This window comes from Cornus florida, unplaced genomic scaffold, assembly GCF_030987335.1.
Source record: "Cornus florida cultivar Cherokee Brave unplaced genomic scaffold, ASM3098733v1 CherokeeBrave_3.0.0_Hap2_Chr11, whole genome shotgun sequence".
In the NCBI taxonomy this organism is placed as follows: domain Eukaryota; kingdom Viridiplantae; phylum Streptophyta; class Magnoliopsida; order Cornales; family Cornaceae; genus Cornus; species Cornus florida.
This window is the reverse complement of record NW_026775581.1, coordinates 72,986,530-73,008,420: the sequence shown is the minus strand read 5'-3', so window position 1 is coordinate 73,008,420 and position 21,891 is coordinate 72,986,530. Positions and strand designations below refer to the sequence as shown.

Genomic DNA, 21,891 nt, shown 5'->3' with positions numbered 1-21,891 from the left:
CTAAGACCTAACCTATTAGAATAAAGGAATGGATTGTAAAATATTGAATCCTAATTATGTTTAAGTTAGATCAACTGACTAAGTTGAATGACTTCCTGGATTAGTTATTTGCAGTTATGTCATATCAACTGAATAAGTTGAGTGACTAACTGGATTATAAATTGTATGTCAGATCAATGAACAATTGAATGATATACTCTGGTTTTGGACGGACTTTAAATATATGGTTATGGTACCACGAGATGAGCTTGAGTCTCATGCTCGTTGGTCAGGATGCGTATATGCAGTGGATGCGTAACTGACTATGATAGGTGGAGGTGTACTATGTTAGGTCTAGGTACTCATGTCCACCTTTGGGTGCATTTTTGCATGTTACATTCTATTTAGGTTGAGACCCCTTCGTAGTCTAGTGAATGTCCCTTAGTGTGGATATATATGTATATATAGACTAGATAGATATTGTGAGATATCTAGGGTGTATCTGTGTATCGGGTCACTGTATGGATTGCAGTTAGATTAGAACTTGTTCATAGGTCTGACCCACTCTTGTATTTTTCAGGTAATGGACGGTTCCTGTCTTAGGCTTGATCATGCTGAGCAGAGACTATTGTTCACTTTACCGACGATGTAAGATCTCATTCCATGTTTTAGATTTGGTTTTATTTTCAGTTATTTTATGTTCAGTTGGGATTTGATTTAGGGGTTCACTAGATGGATTCCCGAGTTGTACTCTTAGAGGTTTTGGAGAATTGGGTTTTTATAAATTTTTAACTTTGGAGGATTTTATATTTAGTATTTCTTTCAACTTCATTATTTAATTCCTAAATCTTTTTTATATTTTGTGTTCGTTTTAAAATATTAATTGTTTGATATTCCCTCGGGTTTGAGCTTAGGCCTAATCAACCTGTGTCTCAGATTCGAGGGGTATCACAGGCTACCACAAGCCTTGTCTCCAAGGTCATTCATCAAGGTACATTAGTGATTCCTAAAGGGAAAATTACTATCAACAAAAAGGAGAAAGAATCTTGCAAATGGATCTACAATAAGTGAGAACATTCACTTTAGAGGAAAGATTTAAAGGTTTACTCAAACCTTTGATGTAAGTATTCAATCTATTAATTGAATGATATATTATATTTTATTTTTGTATAAAACTTGTTTCTATGTGATGAATCAAGATCTATATATGAAAATTCCTCAAAAAGTTTTTAAAATTTGCATGTTTTTCAACATACACATCATTCGCAAAGAGAAAAAAAACGAGATATGAATGTATAAGGAATTACTTAGGAAGTTGATGAAAGAGTCGATGATTGTTTTTTCTTAGTCTTCTCCACCAAACTCATTTCTTGATACTCCAGACACCTTACCTAAATTTGGTCACATATTTTACATCATTTATTGATTAAAGTTCAAATTCTGCATTTTTTGATCACTTGTTGATGGTTTAGAGGCCTAAAATATGAGGGGACTAGTTCGTAGACCGTTTACTCAAATAGTTACATGGAGAAGACAAACAACAAGATACACCATTTGCTTCGTGTAAGTGAGCCGTGTTTTTATTTTTTCACAGTAAAAAAAAAAAAGAGATATACTAATCTAAGTAAGTGAATGAATACAACCAAATTTTCGTAAAGATTCCCAGAAGTTTCATGAAGTATCAGGTCTCAGATTAAAGTTTATCGGTAAATAATTTTTGTGAGAGTACTCGCATGGGTTAAGTTGTAATCGAACTGAGACATAAATTTGTTCGGTCTTACTCGATGCACGTGGTTTGTAGAGTATTATTACGTGTGTCCTGAGATTAATTAGCTCACCTGTAAAATGTGATGATACGTACCTTTTTTGTAAAAAAAAATAATAATAAATAATAAAATAAAATAAAAATTTATTGAGAGGGCATTTGTGAAGCGGATGCTCATCCATAATTTATTTCAAATTTGGAGACTATCATAATTTTGTGATTTTATTGACACTATAAATCAATTTTGATTAAATTGGAAAATGTAGCGCAAATAAAGGACATAGTGAAGTAAAAAAATTGTGGTCAACAATTGAGTTGGAGAACATAGGTTAAAGGAAAATATTATTACTAAAAAGATAAAAGTACAACTGGTGCATGAGACAGATAATAGTGTCTAATAATCGTAGATTCCAACAAGAACCCCTGAATCTAAGCCGATAAAAAGTCAAAATTCATGCAAATTATCTTCTTATTTAAACCCTCCTTTCTCAAGTGTCACAAATTGCCATCCATTCTCAAAAGGTCACCTTCCATTCCCACCATTTCCTGATACTCCCAAGGCCCCAAAGAGAAGCAAAAGAGGTATAATATAATTTCAACCTCTTTTTTTTTTTTTTTCCTCAATGTTTTGATTGATTAATCAAACTCTTTCACATTGTTTGGAATGCAGGATTTGGTAGGATTTAACATTTTAAATGAAATTTAATGACATTCAAAATGAAATTTGAATTTCATATTTCAAAATATGGTGTTCTTGATCCTCAAGAAATTTATGGAATTTAAAGGATTAAATTCACCCTTGAAACATAAGATTGCAACTCTAATTAATATTGATAAAAAGGAAAAAGAAATTTTTTTGTTATAATTAAATTCTAATTTATTTGAAACACACAAATGGAATTTCAAATCCAATACGATTTCTTTTTCTTTTCTGAATCCAAAATTCCAAAAGAAATGAATTTTCTAGCATTTGGCTCCGTAAGGTTGATAGGTTTCGTTATGTGTTTGAAAGACAGTTCAGAAAGGCCAGAGAACAATTAGATTATTAGTTTATACATCATATTTTACTTTTTGTATTGGGTTCTTTTAATAGTTTGGCTGTAATTAATCATATTTTGTTTGATCAATGATAAGAATCAACCCCCAAATTATATGTACCTACTTTAACAAGGTAATAGAAATTTATTTTGCTTCTTGTGCATTTTGTTGGTATGTACTTTTTCATTCTTGTTTCATTTCATTTATTTATTTTTTTACTTTTCTCCATATGATGATTGATGGCCATTGGCTGACTTAAATTGTCTTGCAGGGGGTATCAGGAAATTGAAAAATGGCACTTGGTCCCAAAATGTTCTCTCTCATTGTGGCCATTCTTGGTGTTTTGTCCTTCATATTAGGAATATATGCTGAACTCAAGAAAGTATGTCTCTTTCTTACAATAATCATGTTAATTCGAAATATTAACCATAAGATTTTATTGGGTATTCAAAATAACAATTTATGTTTCTATACCGAATGGTTAAAATTTCTACACCACTGAACAAATGATCAGTTAATAACAGAAATATTACCGTCACAGTTCCCAAAGTACTCAATTATTTTTAACAGAGGGAGTATATGTATGTGTGTGTGTATATATATATATATATATATGTTAATAATGGGCTAATTTTGTTGTCTTGTTTGCTTGGGTGTGTACAGCCTGCTGCTGGAGAAAAGATCGCTGGCAAAGGTGTAGTGATTTGCAAGTACCATTCTTATACAACATTAGTTTGTGGATATCTGTCTACTGTATTTCTGGTGGCAGCCACTGGAGTTGGGTATTTCTCTGTGTTTTATCCATACAAAGGCAGATCTATTCCACAATCTGTACTGTTTCACAATGGCACCTTCATGACATCCTTCAATATTTCAGTGTGAGCACACTCATTCACTCTATCATATTTCTATAAACCACACGCGCGCACACAGTGAAGACCATGTTACATGGCCTTGCTTTGTAGCATTTCAATGTGGTTTTTCCATGAAAACAAACACAACCCTAATTTGTTGTATGTTGATGTGATGAATCTGGTTCTGATCATTTGGAAACAATCACCCATGACAGTTTTACAGCTGGACTCGCAGCAGCATTGCTATTATGGACAACAATCACAGAGCACATTCATCTCATTCACAACGTTCACGAAAACCTTAAGGAAGATTGCCCCATCTCTAAGAAGGGCGTCCTTGGTGGCGCTGCCTTCGTGTCTCTGGACGCGTCCCTCTTCTGGTTGGTATCCCTAATGGTGGGGTGCAACACCCGGGAGGACTACTTCGAAGAAACTGAGATGGAGGACAAGAGTCAGGTTGTCTCAATTGGTTAAACATGCCAAGCCTAAAAGGCGATCAGCAAAATACCACCTGCACATTCTTGGAGAAGCCGAGAAGGAGGACCAGAGTCAGGTTGTCTCAATTGGTTAAACATGTTCAAAGCCTAAAATGGCTATCAGCAAAATACCACCTGCACCATCCTTCATTCTTTCTGTATCTTCTTGTACATATCATTGTGGTGCAATGTAATATAAATTTAATCTTATGGTGTCGAAATGATTTTCTTAGCAATACAAAAGAATTAAAAAAAAGAACCACAAAAGTTACTGTACAAGAACATTTATTACATTGCAATATGCAAATAAATCCTACTACATTTGGTCTAGTACTAATACGGAGCTTTTTTGCTTTCCTGCCTCAACATCTGAAATGGGAAAAATGGGGGATGCACATATGAATACCAACCATGTAGGAAATCCCCTTAAAAATAAATCCAGTGTTACTCATAAAATGTGATGTATTATGAAAGATTAAAATCCATTAAGGTTTGCTTTTGGGAGAACCGAATTGGTACCTTGCATTTGGAATTGGAAAAGAACCGACAATTTCCCTGAAGAACAACTTAGCCACATGTCTTGCTACAAGGAATAACGTGAGCCATCTTAGAAAGGATTTTTATGGGAAGCAAGAGAGAACCCTGGTAAACGGAGGCAGTACTTGCTCTCTTGACATGCCTTATCACTAATTTTTTTCCAATTCCAATTCCAATTCAAAAGTGCCGATTTGGTGCTACCAAACATAGCAAGTCTTTTGAATGTATTACTAGCCTAGGTTCCTGTTACAGTATTTTTGAAGAGCTACATAAATATATATATAGTCAAACCATTTTGGGGACACGGGTAATGCACCAACAATTGAGTGCATGGTCCATTTTACCAAATGTCAATCTACATAGACTACAGAAGATCACCACATTTTAGATATCTAATCAGTAACTTCACAAGTAGATAACCCAGTAATAGAGAAAGAACAAAAATTCAACCAAGTCTTGGCTATATTTTACACCCAACATTTTTAATGGGAGTTGCGTAACTGTTCAGAAATCATAACTGGTACTTCATTAAAATAATGGTCCAGAATGATCTGTTATTATTCTCTTGTATGCTTATATTTTCTTACCACGAATAAACTAACGTCGTTCGGCAGGGATGCGGCGACGAATTCTCAGATACCCGAACTTTCCCGCACCTGGTGATGAACCCTCGAAAAGAAACGGATGATATCCTGTGGCACCTTTGTATCTTTGCTGAATCTGGATATTAGATGGAAAATTGGACATTATTCCAACACAAGCTATAATATTTTAGAGTTGACAAGAAATTCATCACTAAGAATAAAGTTAAACATTGTTATGCAAAAAAAAAGTGGATGGAAAAGCCTACAAGGAGAGATCATGAGATAAACTATTAGGACAAAAGGGACAAAAAAAAGTGGACAATGATTAAATAAAAGTACACAAAGGCCCCCATAAACATATTTTCCTATAAAATAATCTCCTATATTAACTTTATATTTTTCAGGACATTTACATACATTATTAGATCTAAAAGCATAGTTTCTATATATATCAATACATTTAAATTACATATGATTGTAACATATATACATATATATTTGCAAACATACTAGTTATATTAGGTTAACTCATACACTGGGTATTGCAAGCTTGCTTTTAAATTGAAGCAAAAGAGGTCTAGTGTTTTAATAAACAATTATAGAATAACATATTTGCTTAGATACAAATTTTTAAGGGAATACTTCGAATGCAAAATGGTTACGAAACCACAATTCTGAATAAAAAGAGTGGCTTAGAATTAGTACCATCTGAATTTTTATAAAGTACTTTTCCACTAAGAATGTTAAATTATTAGGGGACCTAACATATGCCGAGAAGATAAATTTCTGCTGAGTCATCTCTCATAAAGGAGTAAAATTACCTCGAAAATTTGTTGGCTGCTCCGTAGACAATTCCTGCCAATGACACAAACTGTTCCACCAGAACCACCACCGGTAATCTTTGCTCCATATAGAGTTCCATCTTCAGCTTTAGACAATCTACTGTGTTGCATTTCCTGCACCAAATGGACAAGCCTGTCTGTCCCATCCGAGCCAAGTCCACAAGCACTATAACTGTAGTGGCACTGTAAACAAGGATAAAAAGTAACTGTTATCCAGTGTCCTTAATTCAAATGATAAGAGCCTCCTAATATGGTCAAAAGATATAGGTACTGTGTAAGGAGCCTCCTCCAACCTGATAACAGGCTTTTAAACTCCACAAAGTACATCCCCAAGAAACACAAGCGTTCAGTGAAACTTTTGCGACAGACTTACTAGAGAAGTCCATCTCTTTGGAAGTCTGATTCAAAGGAGGCTATTGAGAGTTACTTTCTGGACCTACTTCAAGCAAAGCCAGGACTAGTAAACATGAAAAATACGCTTTTGTCACTATTTATTGTTTTTTTTTTCTTCCATATTAACTTTATTTAGTTATTTGATTGCATGTTCTATTTTTCTCCATACTCTCAATGTCCTCACCCTAAAACTAACAATTATTATCTTGATAAGGGCTATTGATGGCAAGAACTAGGTAATCAGATTCCAATAAACATTGCCACAAGTCCAACCAAAAGAAATTACAGAATCAAAGAAAATATATTTCAATTTCCAGAAATGATCCTTGTCTGTCATTCAGGTTGAATTCCATCGAAATTAATGATACTGTATCATTGTAAACATTGTATTTGTTGCTGCATTAATTCCCATTAAGATTTTTTAGTCCAAAAGTGCAAACATAAATATTCGGCCAAAAAATTGGAAATTAAACACCAATATTATTTATTATTTGATGATACGATAAGTACCTGATACAATAATTCTCCAAGAGTGCTAAGTTGTTCATCTGATGATGCAGATGTTAGTAGCGCTTTGAAGGCCTACACATCAGGTTACATAAAAGGTATTCAGCTAATCAGAATAGACTTAAGGAATTCATTATTTTAAAAGAGTCATATACCAACATAATATATTGCAAGTGTCATATACCCAACTGCAAGACATTCTCAACATTAGTGTAGGAGAAAAGAAACAATTGATGGAGTTACGGAATAATTTAGCGTATAAAATGCCTAGAGGAATTTTGAACCTCCTAAATGTGACTGCTAGTTACTAGAAGTAGAACTAATTAAATCACGAGTAATACCAGTATGATTAACTGATTTTCATTATGTCATTCCGAATGCTGTTTTCACCAGTTACTCTTGGGTGGTTGTAGATGTTGCTCAGGAAGTATAGTAACTTCCAAAGCATGAACTACCATTCCAAAGGTAGAAGTCTAGTGATCCAATCTCTCTCCTTTTAAATAACGGGAAGTAACTTATAACTTACAGGTATATAAAGAAAACAAAAATTTACTGCCACTTTAAGAGTTTTGAATGTTTTATAAACTAAAAGAAGAAAGATAATTTGCGACAAGGCAAACATGGGACATTTAATGGAAGTTGGTTAAGGACAAAAAAAAGTTGGAAATTGGGAATAGTTTGAAAATAATACATATTAGAAGCTTGAAATGAAAACGGTAAAAACTTCATTTGACCGTAATCCAAAAATGTGAAAAAGAAATGGTTAGGCAGAAGCACGCAAGGAAACCCAATGAATGCTTAACTTCTGTAGAAGTAAAGAACACCTATTCACATTATATGGGAGTTCATGGGATCTATCAGATATAACACAACAAGAAGTCAAAATTTAAACTTTGTATTGTAAACAAACAAAAACATCAAAAAAATATAATCAACAACAACAACAACAACAAAAAAAAAAAAAAAAAAAAAAGAAGAAGAAGTAGACCCAACCTGGAGTTTTGACCCAAGTCAACCCAAGTTCTACACCCAATCCAACCTTGAATAAAAATATGGCCAGGAACCAATGAACCAGCCCAGACTAAACTGGAACAGTATGAACTCACTAATCCAAACCAACTGAACCAGCAGAAGAAATAAACAGCACGTAAACGTCAAATCTCATAATGGTTTCTTCTGTAGAAAGCATCATGGTTTTGTGTTTCTAATGGCTTTGGTTAAGGGAAGACTAAGACTGAAAGAGCGTTCTTCGAAGCCTCTGTCACCTAGAGATCCTATTGAGACTGAAAGTGATTACCCTTAGTATGAAGAAGAAAGCAGAACAAAGACAGCTGCGAAAAGAGAACAACAGATCCTGGAAAAAGGTTCCACATGCCTTCATCCTCTGTTCACGAGCTCAGTGTGCTTGAAGAGGTTGAGCTTCTTTTATTCAAGGTGGGACAAGCACCATCTAGATCCATTTTTAAATTGCACTTTCTCTGTCAATGAAGGCATTACTTGTGAAGGAATTATTCAAGCGACCAAATCGAGAATCTGTGAGTTTTTTTAATCTCTTGTCTCACCAAGTTCTTGAGGATCATCTTGCCAAATGTGCCTTTTAGTGGTTAACTAATGTGGAGATGTTTCATGTAACTGTAATGGCTTTTGAGAAGCTGTCTAACATTTCTAGTCACCGTTATAGCAACACTATATCAATGCTTCACAATGTCCCAGAAACCAAGTCATGCCTGGTAATCCTAGAATTGGGATCTGATGAATTGATTGTTTAGATTCAGCCGCCGCACTTCTTTGAAAATAAACAAGGGATGATAGTCCATAGAGCATCTTTTCGTCTATGGGAACAATCATAACTCTTGCACAAGAAGAAAGTGACATTATTTTGCAAAAACTATTCTCCATCTTAGTTAGAATGAGTAAAAAGAACATGGAGGCTTGGAAACGAGGGGAGTGAATACTGAAGGACACACTTATACATAAGAGGTTGGCCGGGGAGAGCGATATGAAGAGAATGTACCAGAGTTGGTTTCTTCTGAATAATTCAAGTTAAATATTGAAAGTTCCACTTCAGCTGAAGAGGTTGATGATAAAGATATTTGAATAGAAAATACAATAAATCTTAAACTTCAGAAAAAGTACTGATGCTTGACACCTTTCTCTCTATTGAAGATTTAATGGAGGATTTTTCTCCATTGATTCCTCTAGAAACACCAAATCTTCAATACTAGGAAACAACATCAATTACTGAAAGATTTTCCTCTTCAATACTCTTCATCAGGACACTTTACAATGCTTTTCACAAACTTGAAAATTTATAAATCTCAAACATCAGAAATATTGGATCAGCATAAGAAATGCAATAAAATTTCATCTAGTCTAGTCAAAAATATAATTATTGGTATAGATGAATGATGTGGACAATTTTCAAATAGCAGAAAAACCTTCAACCTCTCGCAAATTTAATATGGTTGTAGGAGTCCAAATCCATAGGTCATAGGTCTTTCTTCTAGTATTAAATAGTAAAAGCATTTGAGTTTGTAATAGATTCAACTGCTCCTGTGCCTTCTATAATTGATTTCGAAAAACAGTATTTGTTTTTTCTTTTTGGAAAAAATATTCAAGATGTTTTCGGGAGTTAATTTTTCTTATAGAATGTATAATTAAGTTCAAGAAATTGTCAAGAGAAATTATCAAGTTTTTAAATACAACGAACTCCAAATAAATAAAATCAAAAGACCTCAATTTCAGTAAGTTCACATACAAACTCATATGCAAAAAGAAACAGAGTTCAAATAGCGAAGAAAATCAAGTTGCTTCAAGTATCAAATTACCAGAAAAATTAAATTACTAACCTTGACCCTGAAATTTTCATAAATGGGATGTCTAGCAGCTGCCTTCACTCCATAACCACGCTTGTGATCAATGACAGTGACTGGATCATTATGATCCTCATGTTTTTCCAAAAATGTCTCACCATGTATAGAATCAGGAAGAAACTTACCATAAAGAGCTTCATATCTACAAAGAAAAGAAATTGATAAGAAATGTCATAGCCTTTAACATATAATCCGAGCACAAACTTGAACTTGCATTGAAAGTATCGTCTTCCAACATATCTCAATTTGGAAGCATCAGCACATGCTTATGTTTTTCCAAAAAGGTTGCACGACTGACATCAGAAGAATAGATAATAAGGAAAAGGAAAGAAAAAAAAAAATAGAAACAGTTTTTAAAATCCAAAACATTATAGATGTATAAAACATCTCTCACGGAATCAAGCTCCTTACATTAATAAATAACATGTTTTTACCACTTACAATAGGTATAGAGAAAAGGTTTGATACCTGTGAGGTGACAGGTTGCACAAGTAATCCAATGAAGATTCCTTTTCAAGTAGTTCAGCACCATCCTCATCCATTTCGCCCGGGTTCATCCCATTTTCACCTGACAATAATCGTGACAACATCGTAGATGCAATAGACTTTATCATCTTTCGACCCATAAAGGCACCCACTCTCACAGATCCGTAGTCTGCACCACCAACACTGCAAAAATTGCCAATTAATCTTGGAGTTGAGGAAATTTAAGACATATGCACACGCATCGCGCGCGCGCGCACACAGAGATTTCTAACTATATACTGAACTTGGTTATACAAGATAGTGACAACTCAACAAATCAATATAGGATGAAGAGAAGTAGAGCTAGTGCTGTATGGAAGCTTCAAGAATCACATATAATCTGAAGAAGGAAACAGAAAGCGAGGAAACGAACATTATACTAATGGATTAGGAAATGTGTTGAGAGTTGAGTTGTGGCAAATGCTCAGCAAGAAGGAATGAGGGAGTTATGTAATACTGAATTTGAAGAAGGGCTTAATAAGTTCCATAAAGGAACGTTTTTACTACATTGAGAAAATAGGGATTCAAAAGGATGAATCCTTCAATCCAAATACTACAGTAGGACACTAGGTCACTACACCAGAAACAGAATACAAGGATAATAAATTGTACTAGATTTTGAATAATCCAAAGCTTAAGGTAATCTCCCAAGTAATATAAATTATGCACCATGGATCCCAACATCAAATTGTTTAGTATGACACCTTGAATAACACAATGAATGCAATCAACATGGCCTAGTTATCTAGGAATAATTTTGCAAACCAATATCAACTAAAGTCACTTGCAAAGGAAAAACTACAAAACTAACATTGTGTAGTCATCCAGGAAAAAAGTTCCGGATGTCAAATAAGGTCATGGCCTATCAACACTTGTTAACAAAAAACTATAAAAACCAAGTATCAAAGACCTCATACCTGTGTCGTATTCCAGAATCAATTCCCCAAACTCGTATATGAGTAGGAATATCCACAAGCCCTACTATCTCAGCAGGCTGCCAAAATTTGCAAGAAAAATATGGGTAATGCTCCTTAAATCTCAAATTATCTTTGCCAAGAGTTGTTTTCTGAACCAGTTATGACTCATACCTGGCAAATCATTGCAAGAAGTTTGTTGGCTTCACCACATGCTGAAGTCATCTGGTCCATTACACCACATGGAGCTCCAACAATGTGATTCTCTACCTATGAAATAATTTCAAATAAATAGGTAAGAGGAAAATTACTAACATGGGATGTTAGAAAACAATAACAGGAAAATGCAAAGATAATTGATCAAAGGCAATGTTAAACGTAAACCTTTTGGCAGAGCAAAGCAAGCTCCCTCGGGCTTATATCCAATCCTACACAATAAATATGAAGGTACAAGTCAAGTATTTTTCCAGTTAAAAAAATAATCAGTTTATGGCAGGCAGAAACAGATTTCATGAAAAAACGAGGCAATTAGTATTTCTTTCATTTCCTCTTATACCACCAAAATATAATAATAATAAAAATAAATTAAAAAAAAAAGGGTAACCAAGTTTAAAAGTAGCTTAAAAATTCAAACTCACTGCACATCCAAATTAAACTAGAAGGAAAGAGAACAAAAAAACTTTTACATGAAAAACAACCATATTTCAAAAACAAGTATTTGCTCTAAATGCACCATATCATGTTAGAAGTTCAGTTGAATAAAATATAAACTTTCGGAAAAACTACAGAAAGTATTAGTTGCAATGGATACCTTTCAAATATCAAAAAGTAGAACTGTATATTAGCTCGAAATATATAAAAGTAGTTGATAATGATTATCATCCTTATTTAGATCATTAATGTCAGCTTAAAAACACAATTCAAAATTTTAATATATGTAATTTTCCACTGCAGGCTCTTCTCTTACCTTATATTTTATCTACTTTTTCTTTCCTATTGGTGACACAGATATGACACGACATGGACATGGCGAAACAGCAAATCCTAAAAAACTATGACACATACACAGTGGCGACACAACGAACAATAAATACATATTTTTATATTTGTTAATATATTATAAGTCTCATATTACATTTTTTTTCCCCTTATCTGAAACTCACACCCCCACAATGTCTCTATAGGAATTTGAACCCTCAAACTTCTACTTTAGAAGATGAGGAAGTATCAATACGCTATAGTCCTTGGTGGTGAGTAATATTATTTTGCATAAAGTTAAGAATAAAATATCTCATATCACAATAACCAATGAACTACAAGAACAATTCTTTTATTTTAAGAAGAAGAAGAAGAAGAAGAAGAGAGAGAGAGAACGGGTTGAAGTATAATTTTATAAACTCCCTATATAAAATTTGCTGCAATATAAATCACTAAGTTAAGAAAAGATTATAGTTGCACAAATAATGAAAGAGGAGAAAAAAAAAAAAAAAAAAAGAGAATATGTTTTAAGTAGAATTTCTAACGCGCTCTAAAATCAGGTATTTGATAACGAAAAGGAAAGTGTACTTTATTTGGGAGAAAAGAACTGGCAAAGGAAGAAAAAATAAAGAAATAAGGAGAATTGAGATTTTGTTGGAAAAAAAAAAAAAAGCACTTTGTTGATAATAAAAGAGATAAGTTGTAAAGAAAGAAAAAAGAAAGGGGGTTTGTTACAAGAAAAGGACAGCATGAGGAAAAAAAAAATGAGAAAGAGGATTTATTAAAAAAGATGGAGGCTCACCAAAAGTCAAGCTTCGATGATTGGTCTTAGCAAGTTCAAAGTTTGGTTACAACAGAGAACAAGATTCTTACAATTTTCTCTATGTGATCATATACAATTTAGAACAAGTAATAAGCATGGGAAGATCAAGGTAAATAAAATTTCATATAAAAGCTTTTTATTTTTTATGTTTTGAATTCCATATTATTGAAACTTTTAAAGGGATTCTGTTGGTCCTACTTTCGAATTAGGGTTTGCCCTTTTAAATGTCAAAATACTGTCACGGGTTCATTTCAGTGAACCTTAAGTGATTCTAGAGTGCTTAGTGCATTACAATGACTTTCAAGGGTATTATGGTCCTTTTACACTCTTGAGATATCAATTCATATTGCTTGAGGAAGGTACATTGTTCTGGAAGTTCATTTTACAAGCCTTCTAGGGTTTCAGTCTTGGGTTGAGAAGGTGTAATTTGGCTTCAAAGGTTCACAGGGGCAATTAGGTCATTTTACTCATGTATAACAGCATTTTAGACTTGCTTGGGATAGTGCATTGTATTTCATTGCTCAGAATTACAATTTGATCAGTAGCTACAGAATTCTGTATATATTGACAAACATCCCTTACAGGGGTATTTTGGTCTTTACAAACGATGAACAAGTGTGTGACACGTGTCTTGTGGTCCTAGTGTGAGAAAATGAAGGTTGTTATGCATTTCTTAGTGACCCGGCTTGATATATATTGCTGATATACATCCATATACAAGCTGTCAAATAGCACACTAGTGGACAAAATAGTGAGCTGTACCAGGGGCATTGTGGTCCTTTCACTGAGAGAATGTCAGAATATACTTTGGCCAATGATTAGCTAATGGTGCCATGAGGATTTCCTCATTAGGGAAGGACTGCATTCCAAATGTCACCTATATGTATCCTGTTATAGCAATGAGCCTCCTAAGCCATTTGAGTGAGCATCCTTGAGCTACATTATGACAAGCACTCGAGACACTAAGAACAATGAACTTTTACTGAGTTGTGAGACTAATTTGTGAGCTAATCATCTCAGTAATCCATATAATGTGAGTGTGTATTTGAAGATTCTGGACAAGGCTTTGTGTTGCTGTTTTTCCGGTGCAAAGGGCTGGTTCGGAGGTTCATTCCATGCTTGAGGCCATTTCAAAGGTGTCCAAGGGTTTACGCAAGTTTGCTTTACCATTTTACAACTGCAAAACCAGTAATCATGTGCTTATTCTTGTTGTAGTTAATTTTGATGTCTCAAACCTTCATCTGTGCTTGCATTTTCTGGTTTAGCCTTCTGATACGAGTACATATAGTTGATATTTTGCTGTGAGTTGCATTTTTATCATTTAAGCAAGTTTTTATAGTTGATTCAAGGCTGTTCAAGTTGAACTTTGCACAGAGAAATGATCATTTGGTGTTTTGACCTTTGAAACCCTAGGTTTCAGGGTTTTCTGCAGATATAAGCCCCATTGAGCTGTGATTGTAGTATACCTTGCTTGAACCATTGAGAGTATCATTTGAGCATGTGTATGATGTTGATATAAGGCTGTGGGAATCAAGTTCTACTCTGTGTTGATAGGAAATTCCATATTTACCCTTCTATCACAAATTCTGCATAATGATGTTTTGTTGCTGCTGTTTGATACTTTAAGTTGTACATTCACTCTGATCTTGTGTAATAGCTTAAGTATTGTTTATATTCATACATTTTAATGTATTTGGTGAGTTATGAGAGCTCCTAGGGTCCAAGCAGGGTTGCTTAGGACAGGGGGAGTGCTTGTGTGCATTGTTGTGAGCTAGGGTGTGTGCAGAGTGAGAGACAGTTGTGTGTGCGTATCTACTTGCATTACAACTAGTGGAGATTACATTGGCTGTGGCTAAGAACCAAGGTATTTAATCTCTAGTTGAGATGTGGTTGAATGTTTGAGCATTGTGTGTATTGAAAATATTCTAAGTGTTGCAAAAAGTTTTGTAAAAGAATCAAGTTCTACTCTGTGTTGATAGGAAATTCCATATTTACCCTTCTATCACAAATTCTGCATAATGATGTTTTGTTGCTGCTGTTTGATACTTTAAGTTGTACATTCACTCTGATCTTGTGTAATAGCTTAAGTATTGTTGATATTCATACATTTCAATGTATTTGTGAGTTATGAGAGCTCTTAGGGTCCAAGCAGGGTTGCTTAGGACAAGGGGAGTGCTTGTGTGCATTGTTGTGAGCTAGGGTGTGTGCAGAGTGAGAGACAGTTGTGTGTGCGTATCTACTTGCATTACAACTAGTGGAGATTACATTGGTTGTGGCTAAGAACCAAGGTATTTAATCTCTAGTTGAGATGTAGTTGAAAGTTTGAGCATTGTGTGTATTGAAAATATTCTAAGTGTTGCAAAAAGTTTTGTAAAAGAACCAATTCAAAACACCGGCACCCACCCACACCCCCCCCCCCCCCCCCCCCGGTTCATCAGATTCCACATACTTTATCCCAAAATTTTCTCAATATCCCCTTTAATCAGACGTATGTCCACGACATGTCTATCACATGTCAATGGCGTAAACAAAAGTATTCTGACACATATCACTTGTCGGGCTGTGTTCATGTCAAACACAAGTCCGACACGGACACTTCGACCATTTAGACATGTCCGTCGTTCCTACCTGATTAAAAAGCAAGCTATAAGAAGATAAGGAAATAACAAACCAAATGAATTAGATAAACTTAAACCTAGCTAAACTTTAGCATATTTGCCAACTGTTGAAAGATATAAAAATTGAAGAGAGAAATTAAACATGAATAACACAAGATATAATGTGGTTTGGCCACTGCGACACACAAAGCCCAAAGGACTACATCACTTTCATTATATTCTCTCTTAATATTGTTTACAATGAGCACCTCCATTTATAAGCGAAAGAATACTAGTGATCAATATGGAAAATGCATTAATGGAGGATTCCTAAAATCAATCCCATAAGTCACTCCAATCAATATTCTATCATAGGCTAAAATAACTCCTACGATATTCTCTCAACACCAACTAACCTGTCTAGTTCATTACATTCTTTAACAAACTAAGTGAATAAGATAAAACTGGATCCTGTCATAGAAGTTACTAATTGGTAAGTTCATTGAGTAAACAAGTAAGTTAATAAACCTGTCATGGAATAGAGTTACTTAATAAAGTAGCTAAAGTTTAGGCATATTTGCCAACTGAGCTGTCAAGTTCATTACATTCTTTAACATTTCCAGTGAGGTGGCCTTTTTTGTTCAGCATTTCGAAATTGGATTTTGCCTTTATACCTTTAGACGAAACTTTAGAAATTAAATTATTGATGGAGTGTCATTACAGTTTTTAACAGTTTTGTAAAACAGGGGTGCATGGGATAAAGGGACAAACTGCCACATCTAGGATCTAATTTGTCAATGTAGGCAATGTCCAGGACTAGAACTAGAAAAGAAGGAAGTGGGGAGGGGAATGAACAATGTTGTTAAAGGCGCGCCTAGGCGTGAGGCTCGAGGCTCAGGTTTAGCGCCTGTTGTCATCCCAGCCTCACTGATGTTTACTAGGTGCGCGCCTCAGTTGTGTCTCGTCCTGTTTGTGAGGTGCGCCTAGGCACGCCTCACTGATATTTGTTTAAAAAAAATACGATTGTTCTATTTCTTAAACCAAAAAGGGTACTTTTGGCAACTTAATAAACAAAAAAGAAAGCTCAATCATACGATATGAGGAACTTTTGCTCAAAAGCATAAAAATTAAGAAAGCCCAAGAGTCGAAAGTGTTAACCGAACAACGATAGAATGAGATTGTCAGACGAAGACGAAGCCCTAGTTGCAGAGATGAACGACGAAGCCACGTCAGTTCTTTCTTTACTTTTTTTTCTCTCTTCTCCTCTAGATCTCTCATCTCTTCTTTATCTTTGTTTACATCTCTCTCTTCGTCTAGTTCTGTCATCTCTCTGTCTTCTTTTTTTTGCTCTGTTTTTTCTTTTTTTTTTCTTGTTAACAATTTTTTTTTTTTTTTTTTTTGTTAACATATTTATTTTTGTTTGTGCTTTGTTTTGCCATTCAAAAAACACATTTTGCTTTGCCTTTCAAGAAAACAATTTATGCTCTGCTTTATGGTTGCTGGATGCTTGTATAGTTGATGGATTTACTTTTTTATATTTGATATTAATTTTTAGAATATTGATATGACTTATGAGATATGAATGTTATTATGGTAGTTTAAATTTTCAATTGTGCGCCTCACTTCACTCAGGCGCGCACCTCGCAGTGCGCCTCGCGCCTAGGCTCCAAAGGACCTCTAGCGCCTTGATGCGCCTTGGGCCTTTAATAACTATGGGAATGAATAGGCCTTGAAAAATAAAATTTAAAAACTTAACGAATTATTCAACTACCACCAAGATAGTGATAAATAGAGCAGAATTAAAGCAATCACAAAAGAACACTAGATTACGTATTAGACTCTTATCCTAGAATCACCAAAGTTAAGTTTGATCCAAAGTGATGCAAGATACTCCTGTCGAGTTCTGCTGTTTTTTATCAATGAATCTGCTACTTATGCAATTCATTTCTTCTACCTTAATTGTTCTCCTCTAGCAAGCCATCCAATCTCTTCAGTATGTTGTTTTCTGCCCAGGGTTGATCAACTCAACACTCACCATCTAATGCAAGCATGCATGACGATGGTGATGAGAATAAAGGAAAAAAGCTCCAGATTGCCTATATGCCCTCAAAAGATTACATGTGTGTATAGTTATGAACCTAAAGAGTGTTTCTATAGGTTTTAGGGCTGAAGGGATTAGGGATCTGAATCTTTAAGACTAAATACAAAACACTTGCCCGAAGGGTTTGATGATCCATCAATTGGGTCATCAATCAAACTAAAATAATCAGGCCAATCAATAGGATAGATCGAGTGCCATGTTTCAATGTAACCTTGGTTTTTCAATTTAAAACTAGTTTCCATGTGTTCAAAGTATCTATGCAACGCAATCTAAACATGAGCAATCTAAACACGAGAAATGATAATAGAGCAATTGCAGTATGTACTTACTGATCATATTTCTAAACCAAATCACATTTGAAACATAAAAATGGTTCCAAATATATGGAAACCTTGTGCTTGCTTGCCAAATTCCTAGCCCTGGGCTGGGTGATTGTGCAGGATAGCCAAATTCCATATACACTCAAATGTGTGTGTGAATAAGAAAACACTATCCTTGTGGTGATCAAAGTGGAGTTGAAGGGTAGGTGACTGTTAATAAAAAGGAATTATCCTTTTCTCGAGGTTCGACTACCTCACCAATGGGGTTTAATCAGATAGATTGGAAATAAGGATGCTAGGCTGAGACAGCGATTGCTGTTATGCGAAGTAATTGGGTCCAACAATAAATGAACAGAACATGTTAGAACCTCATTAAAACCCTAAGGGGAACTTATTTATAACTTCATCCATTGTATAACCTTGAGGATACATCAAGTATACTGCTGAATAGAAGTTTCACCAGATGCAGGTTCAGTTTACATGGAGAACAAAGTGATGTGAATCTAGAAAGCATGGGTACACCTAAAGGTTGAAAGTATCAGACACGACCACACGCGGAACCTATAGGACACACCAAAAGTGTCGATATTTTTTTATAAACACATACGTGGACACACATGTTGGGTTAAAAGAAATTTTTAAAAAAGTGTTTCGAAAAAAGATGGGTTAAAATATAACGCATTTAAAATTCTTTGAAAAGTTTCAATAATATGGATAACAAATATTTATTTAAAATTTATCAAGCAATACCATTTACCTGATTTTTATGGTCATTACTTGTTTAAAATTGTAAAATATCAAAAAGAAGAAATAGAACAGTCTGGCGTAGAATTTGCTACGAACGATCGTTGAAGGTTGACTCTTGCTTAGCCGCCTCCTTTTTCTTCTTTAACAAATCCTCTTCTCTTCCTTTTTCATTTCTTTTTGTGCTCTTCTTCCCATCACAAACCTCTTTCGGATTCTCTCTTTTATTAACAACAGAACCCTATATTTTCCCAACAAAACCCTAATTCTCTCTATTCATTAATTTTTTCTTTCTTTAACTGAATCTTTCTCTCCTAACAAAATCCCCGTTTGTTTCTTTGTAAAACTGCAGCCATTTGTTTAAGTTTGGGTTTTGATTAAAATAAAATTTATAAAAGGAGTTTAGAAATTCTACCCCATTCCTCTCTCTCTCTCTCTCTTTTCTTCTCTTCTCTTCTTAAAATGAGAGAGTACTATTGCAACTCATTAGCGACTATAATTTGTGGATTAGTGATTCAGTGATTCTTAGGTTGATGAAAAATAATATCTTATAATACATGTCATATATGAAAAAATAGTTATTATTAGTCATGTCCCTACAGTGTCCATTTAGGATTTGCATTGCTGCCATTTCTGTATTATATCATATTTGTGTCCCATATTTATATCTGTGGTTCTTCGATTAGAGCTGAGTACATGTTGAGAAGAAAAATGAAAAGCGACAACAAATCTAAGGCTAAGCTATCCTATGCTAGGCTAGACTAGGCTTGGCTCAGCTAAGGATAGACACATCGCAGGAATATTAATGTTAGGTGGGTGTGGGCTATACTTCTATGTAGAAAATCTCTCCTCTGGTTGAGTTAGGATGGTTACTTCGGTGAGTATTGAAGAGACAAGTCACTTCCTTTCTAGGCCAGATGTCCCTTCAAAAACGCTATTCCAAGTTCATACAGCAAACTGATTGTGATGTTTTTGTGGAGCCGGTGGGTGTTCACTGTTCGAGACCATTTACTTTCACACTTGGCACATTATCGTTACTCACTACATTATCTAACCAATTGTCATATATGAAGGGGATATTGGTCTGTGAGTCCCCAAGCCACCTTCAGCTGTTACTCTGAGGCTGAAATATCTATCTGCTCAACCTGAAGTGCATCTAGAGGAACACCAAGGTGTTGTGTAATGATCATGCTCTGTGTCGACATCTGATGAACTTACATGGCAACTTATTAAACTGCATCAAGCACATTAGGTAAGGTGTAAATATTGCCTCTTGAATCCACATAAAGATTCAATGGGACAATTTGAAATAAAACAGGATAAACACCTAACTAGTTCTTCTAGGAGATGTGGTGCTCATCCAGCCATTACCCACACAAGGTGTCCTCTACACACTCTTTTGGAAAGATCCATCCCAAGGTAAACGGGAAGTTATCAGCTATTGTGGGCAAGGCAAGGAAGGATATGGATTCTTGGCATGAGGATCACTTCAATAAGGACACTTGATATAGTAGGGACCATGTTTTTTAAGTTCCCTTTTGCTGAAATCTGTAGGTCAGGAGAGAGGAGGGGAGAGAAAAACTAGCCCCACATAACCAGTTACATTTGAGATTTTGATGTAGAATTTAAATGAAATCCAAAGCTATCTACATATATTTGAACCACATCCACAAACAATAAGAATGCAACAAGCTAAGTAATAGCCAACTCTATAAAAGCTAATCAAACAAATCAAAACAATAAGTTAATACTTTTTAATGATAATATAATGGAAGTGTTATAATTACCATGAGCCGCAGCTATAGCAGACATGCTAGCAACCTCCACGGAAGCAGAAGAAGATACACCTTTGCCTTCTGGAACAGCAGAAGAAACCTGAAGTTCATAACAAAGAACATTATAAAACAAAGTTTTATCCATAGCCTGTGTTGTGTACAGATTAAATTGTAGAGATGGATGTCTCTATTGAAAACCAATGGTCCTCATATGAAATAAATTTCCTATGCCAAAAATGGAAAACATATGAGAATAAGATGACGAATGAAGATGTTAGAATTAAAAACATCCTGTCAAAATATGCGAAGGTGAGAACAACTTGAACAGATGATAAGAAACAGGAACAAAGTGCTGTATCGAAGTTTGTATCGCAGGCAGTAGCACTGGGCACAGTGAGAGATACTGATGACAGCTAAGGGTTAAGTTCCAAGCAGATGTTATAGATATTTTATCTAGCACAAAGGTACAAATGAGAAAGGAAGAAACCCTTGACATTAACTGGCCAAACCTAGACGCGAAAGCCCTACTCAAAGCACAAATGTGTCGTAGACCTTCAAACTGTGACAACCACTTGCATATAGCTTAAGTTGTTAGAAATTGAACCCAACTATCATCTATGTATATCAAGCTCTCAAAACCTTTCTCAAACGCAACTCTCTAGCAATGCTAGCCACTGTGGCCCTGGATGCAATAGCGATTGGCAAATAGCGGAATGATTGCACGAAATTCTCAGCCTGGTAACCTGCACCTCACATTCATGGTATCTACATTCACCTGTGCCTCAGAGACACCATCAAGCATGCCCACCCATGGTGACTTCTTTCACGAAATTCTCTGGTCCAGGTATCTTCAAGTGGTCTCCTAGTGTTAGGATAAATCCTGTCTGTCCCAGATATCTGCAACAACCTTCCATGCCTTCTTTTTTTTTTTTTTTTTAATTAAAAAATATGAGACACAGTGAAGGTAATATTGACCCATTCAGTGACTGACAGTAGAAACAGGTGCAAACTGAGAGACTTAAGTCTAAGACCTTTTTAGACTGAAGTTATGATATCATGTCAAACAACCACTTGTCCCAAAAAACTTAAGCAGCAAGAAATGGGCCCAAAAAGTATGTCGATCTATAACACAAATATTGCAAGATGCCTGAAGCCTTGAATTTTTATATTTTTCAAGTGATAAAGAAAAAAGGTTGTTTGAAGCTGTGCAATCAAGGCCTATGTTACATGGACTCGGGCACGGGTGTCGGACACGGGTATGTATCC

At 35.0% G+C, this 21,891-nt stretch overlaps 2 protein-coding genes across 7 annotated transcripts in view; one reads left to right on the top strand and one right to left on the bottom strand.

Annotated features, from left to right (window-relative positions):
- Window positions 1-2,151: 2,151 nt before the first annotated feature.
- On the top strand, window positions 2,152-4,110 carry LOC132286823 (uncharacterized). The gene is made up of 4 exons (XM_059789222.1): window positions 2,152-2,326; window positions 3,054-3,164; window positions 3,446-3,660; window positions 3,852-4,110. The coding sequence occupies exons 2-4, from the start codon at window positions 3,075-3,077 to the stop codon at window positions 4,108-4,110; spliced, it is 564 nt and encodes a 187-aa protein (XP_059645205.1). The 5' UTR covers window positions 2,152-2,326; window positions 3,054-3,074.
- LOC132286821 (L-arabinokinase) overlaps window positions 4,025-21,891 on the bottom strand; it is a 38,105-nt gene continuing 20,238 nt past the window's right edge. For 2 of the 6 annotated variants that reach the window (XM_059789216.1, XM_059789221.1), the window contains 9 exons: window positions 20,638-20,725; window positions 11,672-11,715; window positions 11,462-11,557; window positions 11,291-11,367; window positions 10,317-10,517; window positions 9,825-9,990; window positions 6,979-7,050; window positions 6,055-6,258; window positions 4,961-5,369 (listed from right to left, as the gene is read on the bottom strand). In XM_059789216.1, coding sequence (XP_059645199.1) covers window positions 5,247-5,369; window positions 6,055-6,258; window positions 6,979-7,050; window positions 9,825-9,990; window positions 10,317-10,517; window positions 11,291-11,367; window positions 11,462-11,557; window positions 11,672-11,715; window positions 20,638-20,725 — 1,071 coding nt within the window. In that variant the 3' untranslated portion in view covers window positions 4,961-5,246. The other 4 variants (XR_009472868.1, XM_059789218.1, XM_059789217.1 and 1 more) reach the window with 4 other exon arrangements.

Coding starts and splice junctions, on each gene's coding strand:
- LOC132286823 (XM_059789222.1), top strand. CDS start 3,075: ATGGCACTTGGTCCCAAAATGTTCTCTCTCATTGTGGCCATTCTTGGT. Junction 3,165..3,445: donor TATATGCTGAACTCAAGAAA/GTATGTCTCTTT, acceptor GGGTGTGTACAG/CCTGCTGCTGGAGAAAAGAT. Junction 3,661..3,851: donor ACATCCTTCAATATTTCAGT/GTGAGCACACTC, acceptor CACCCATGACAG/TTTTACAGCTGGACTCGCAG.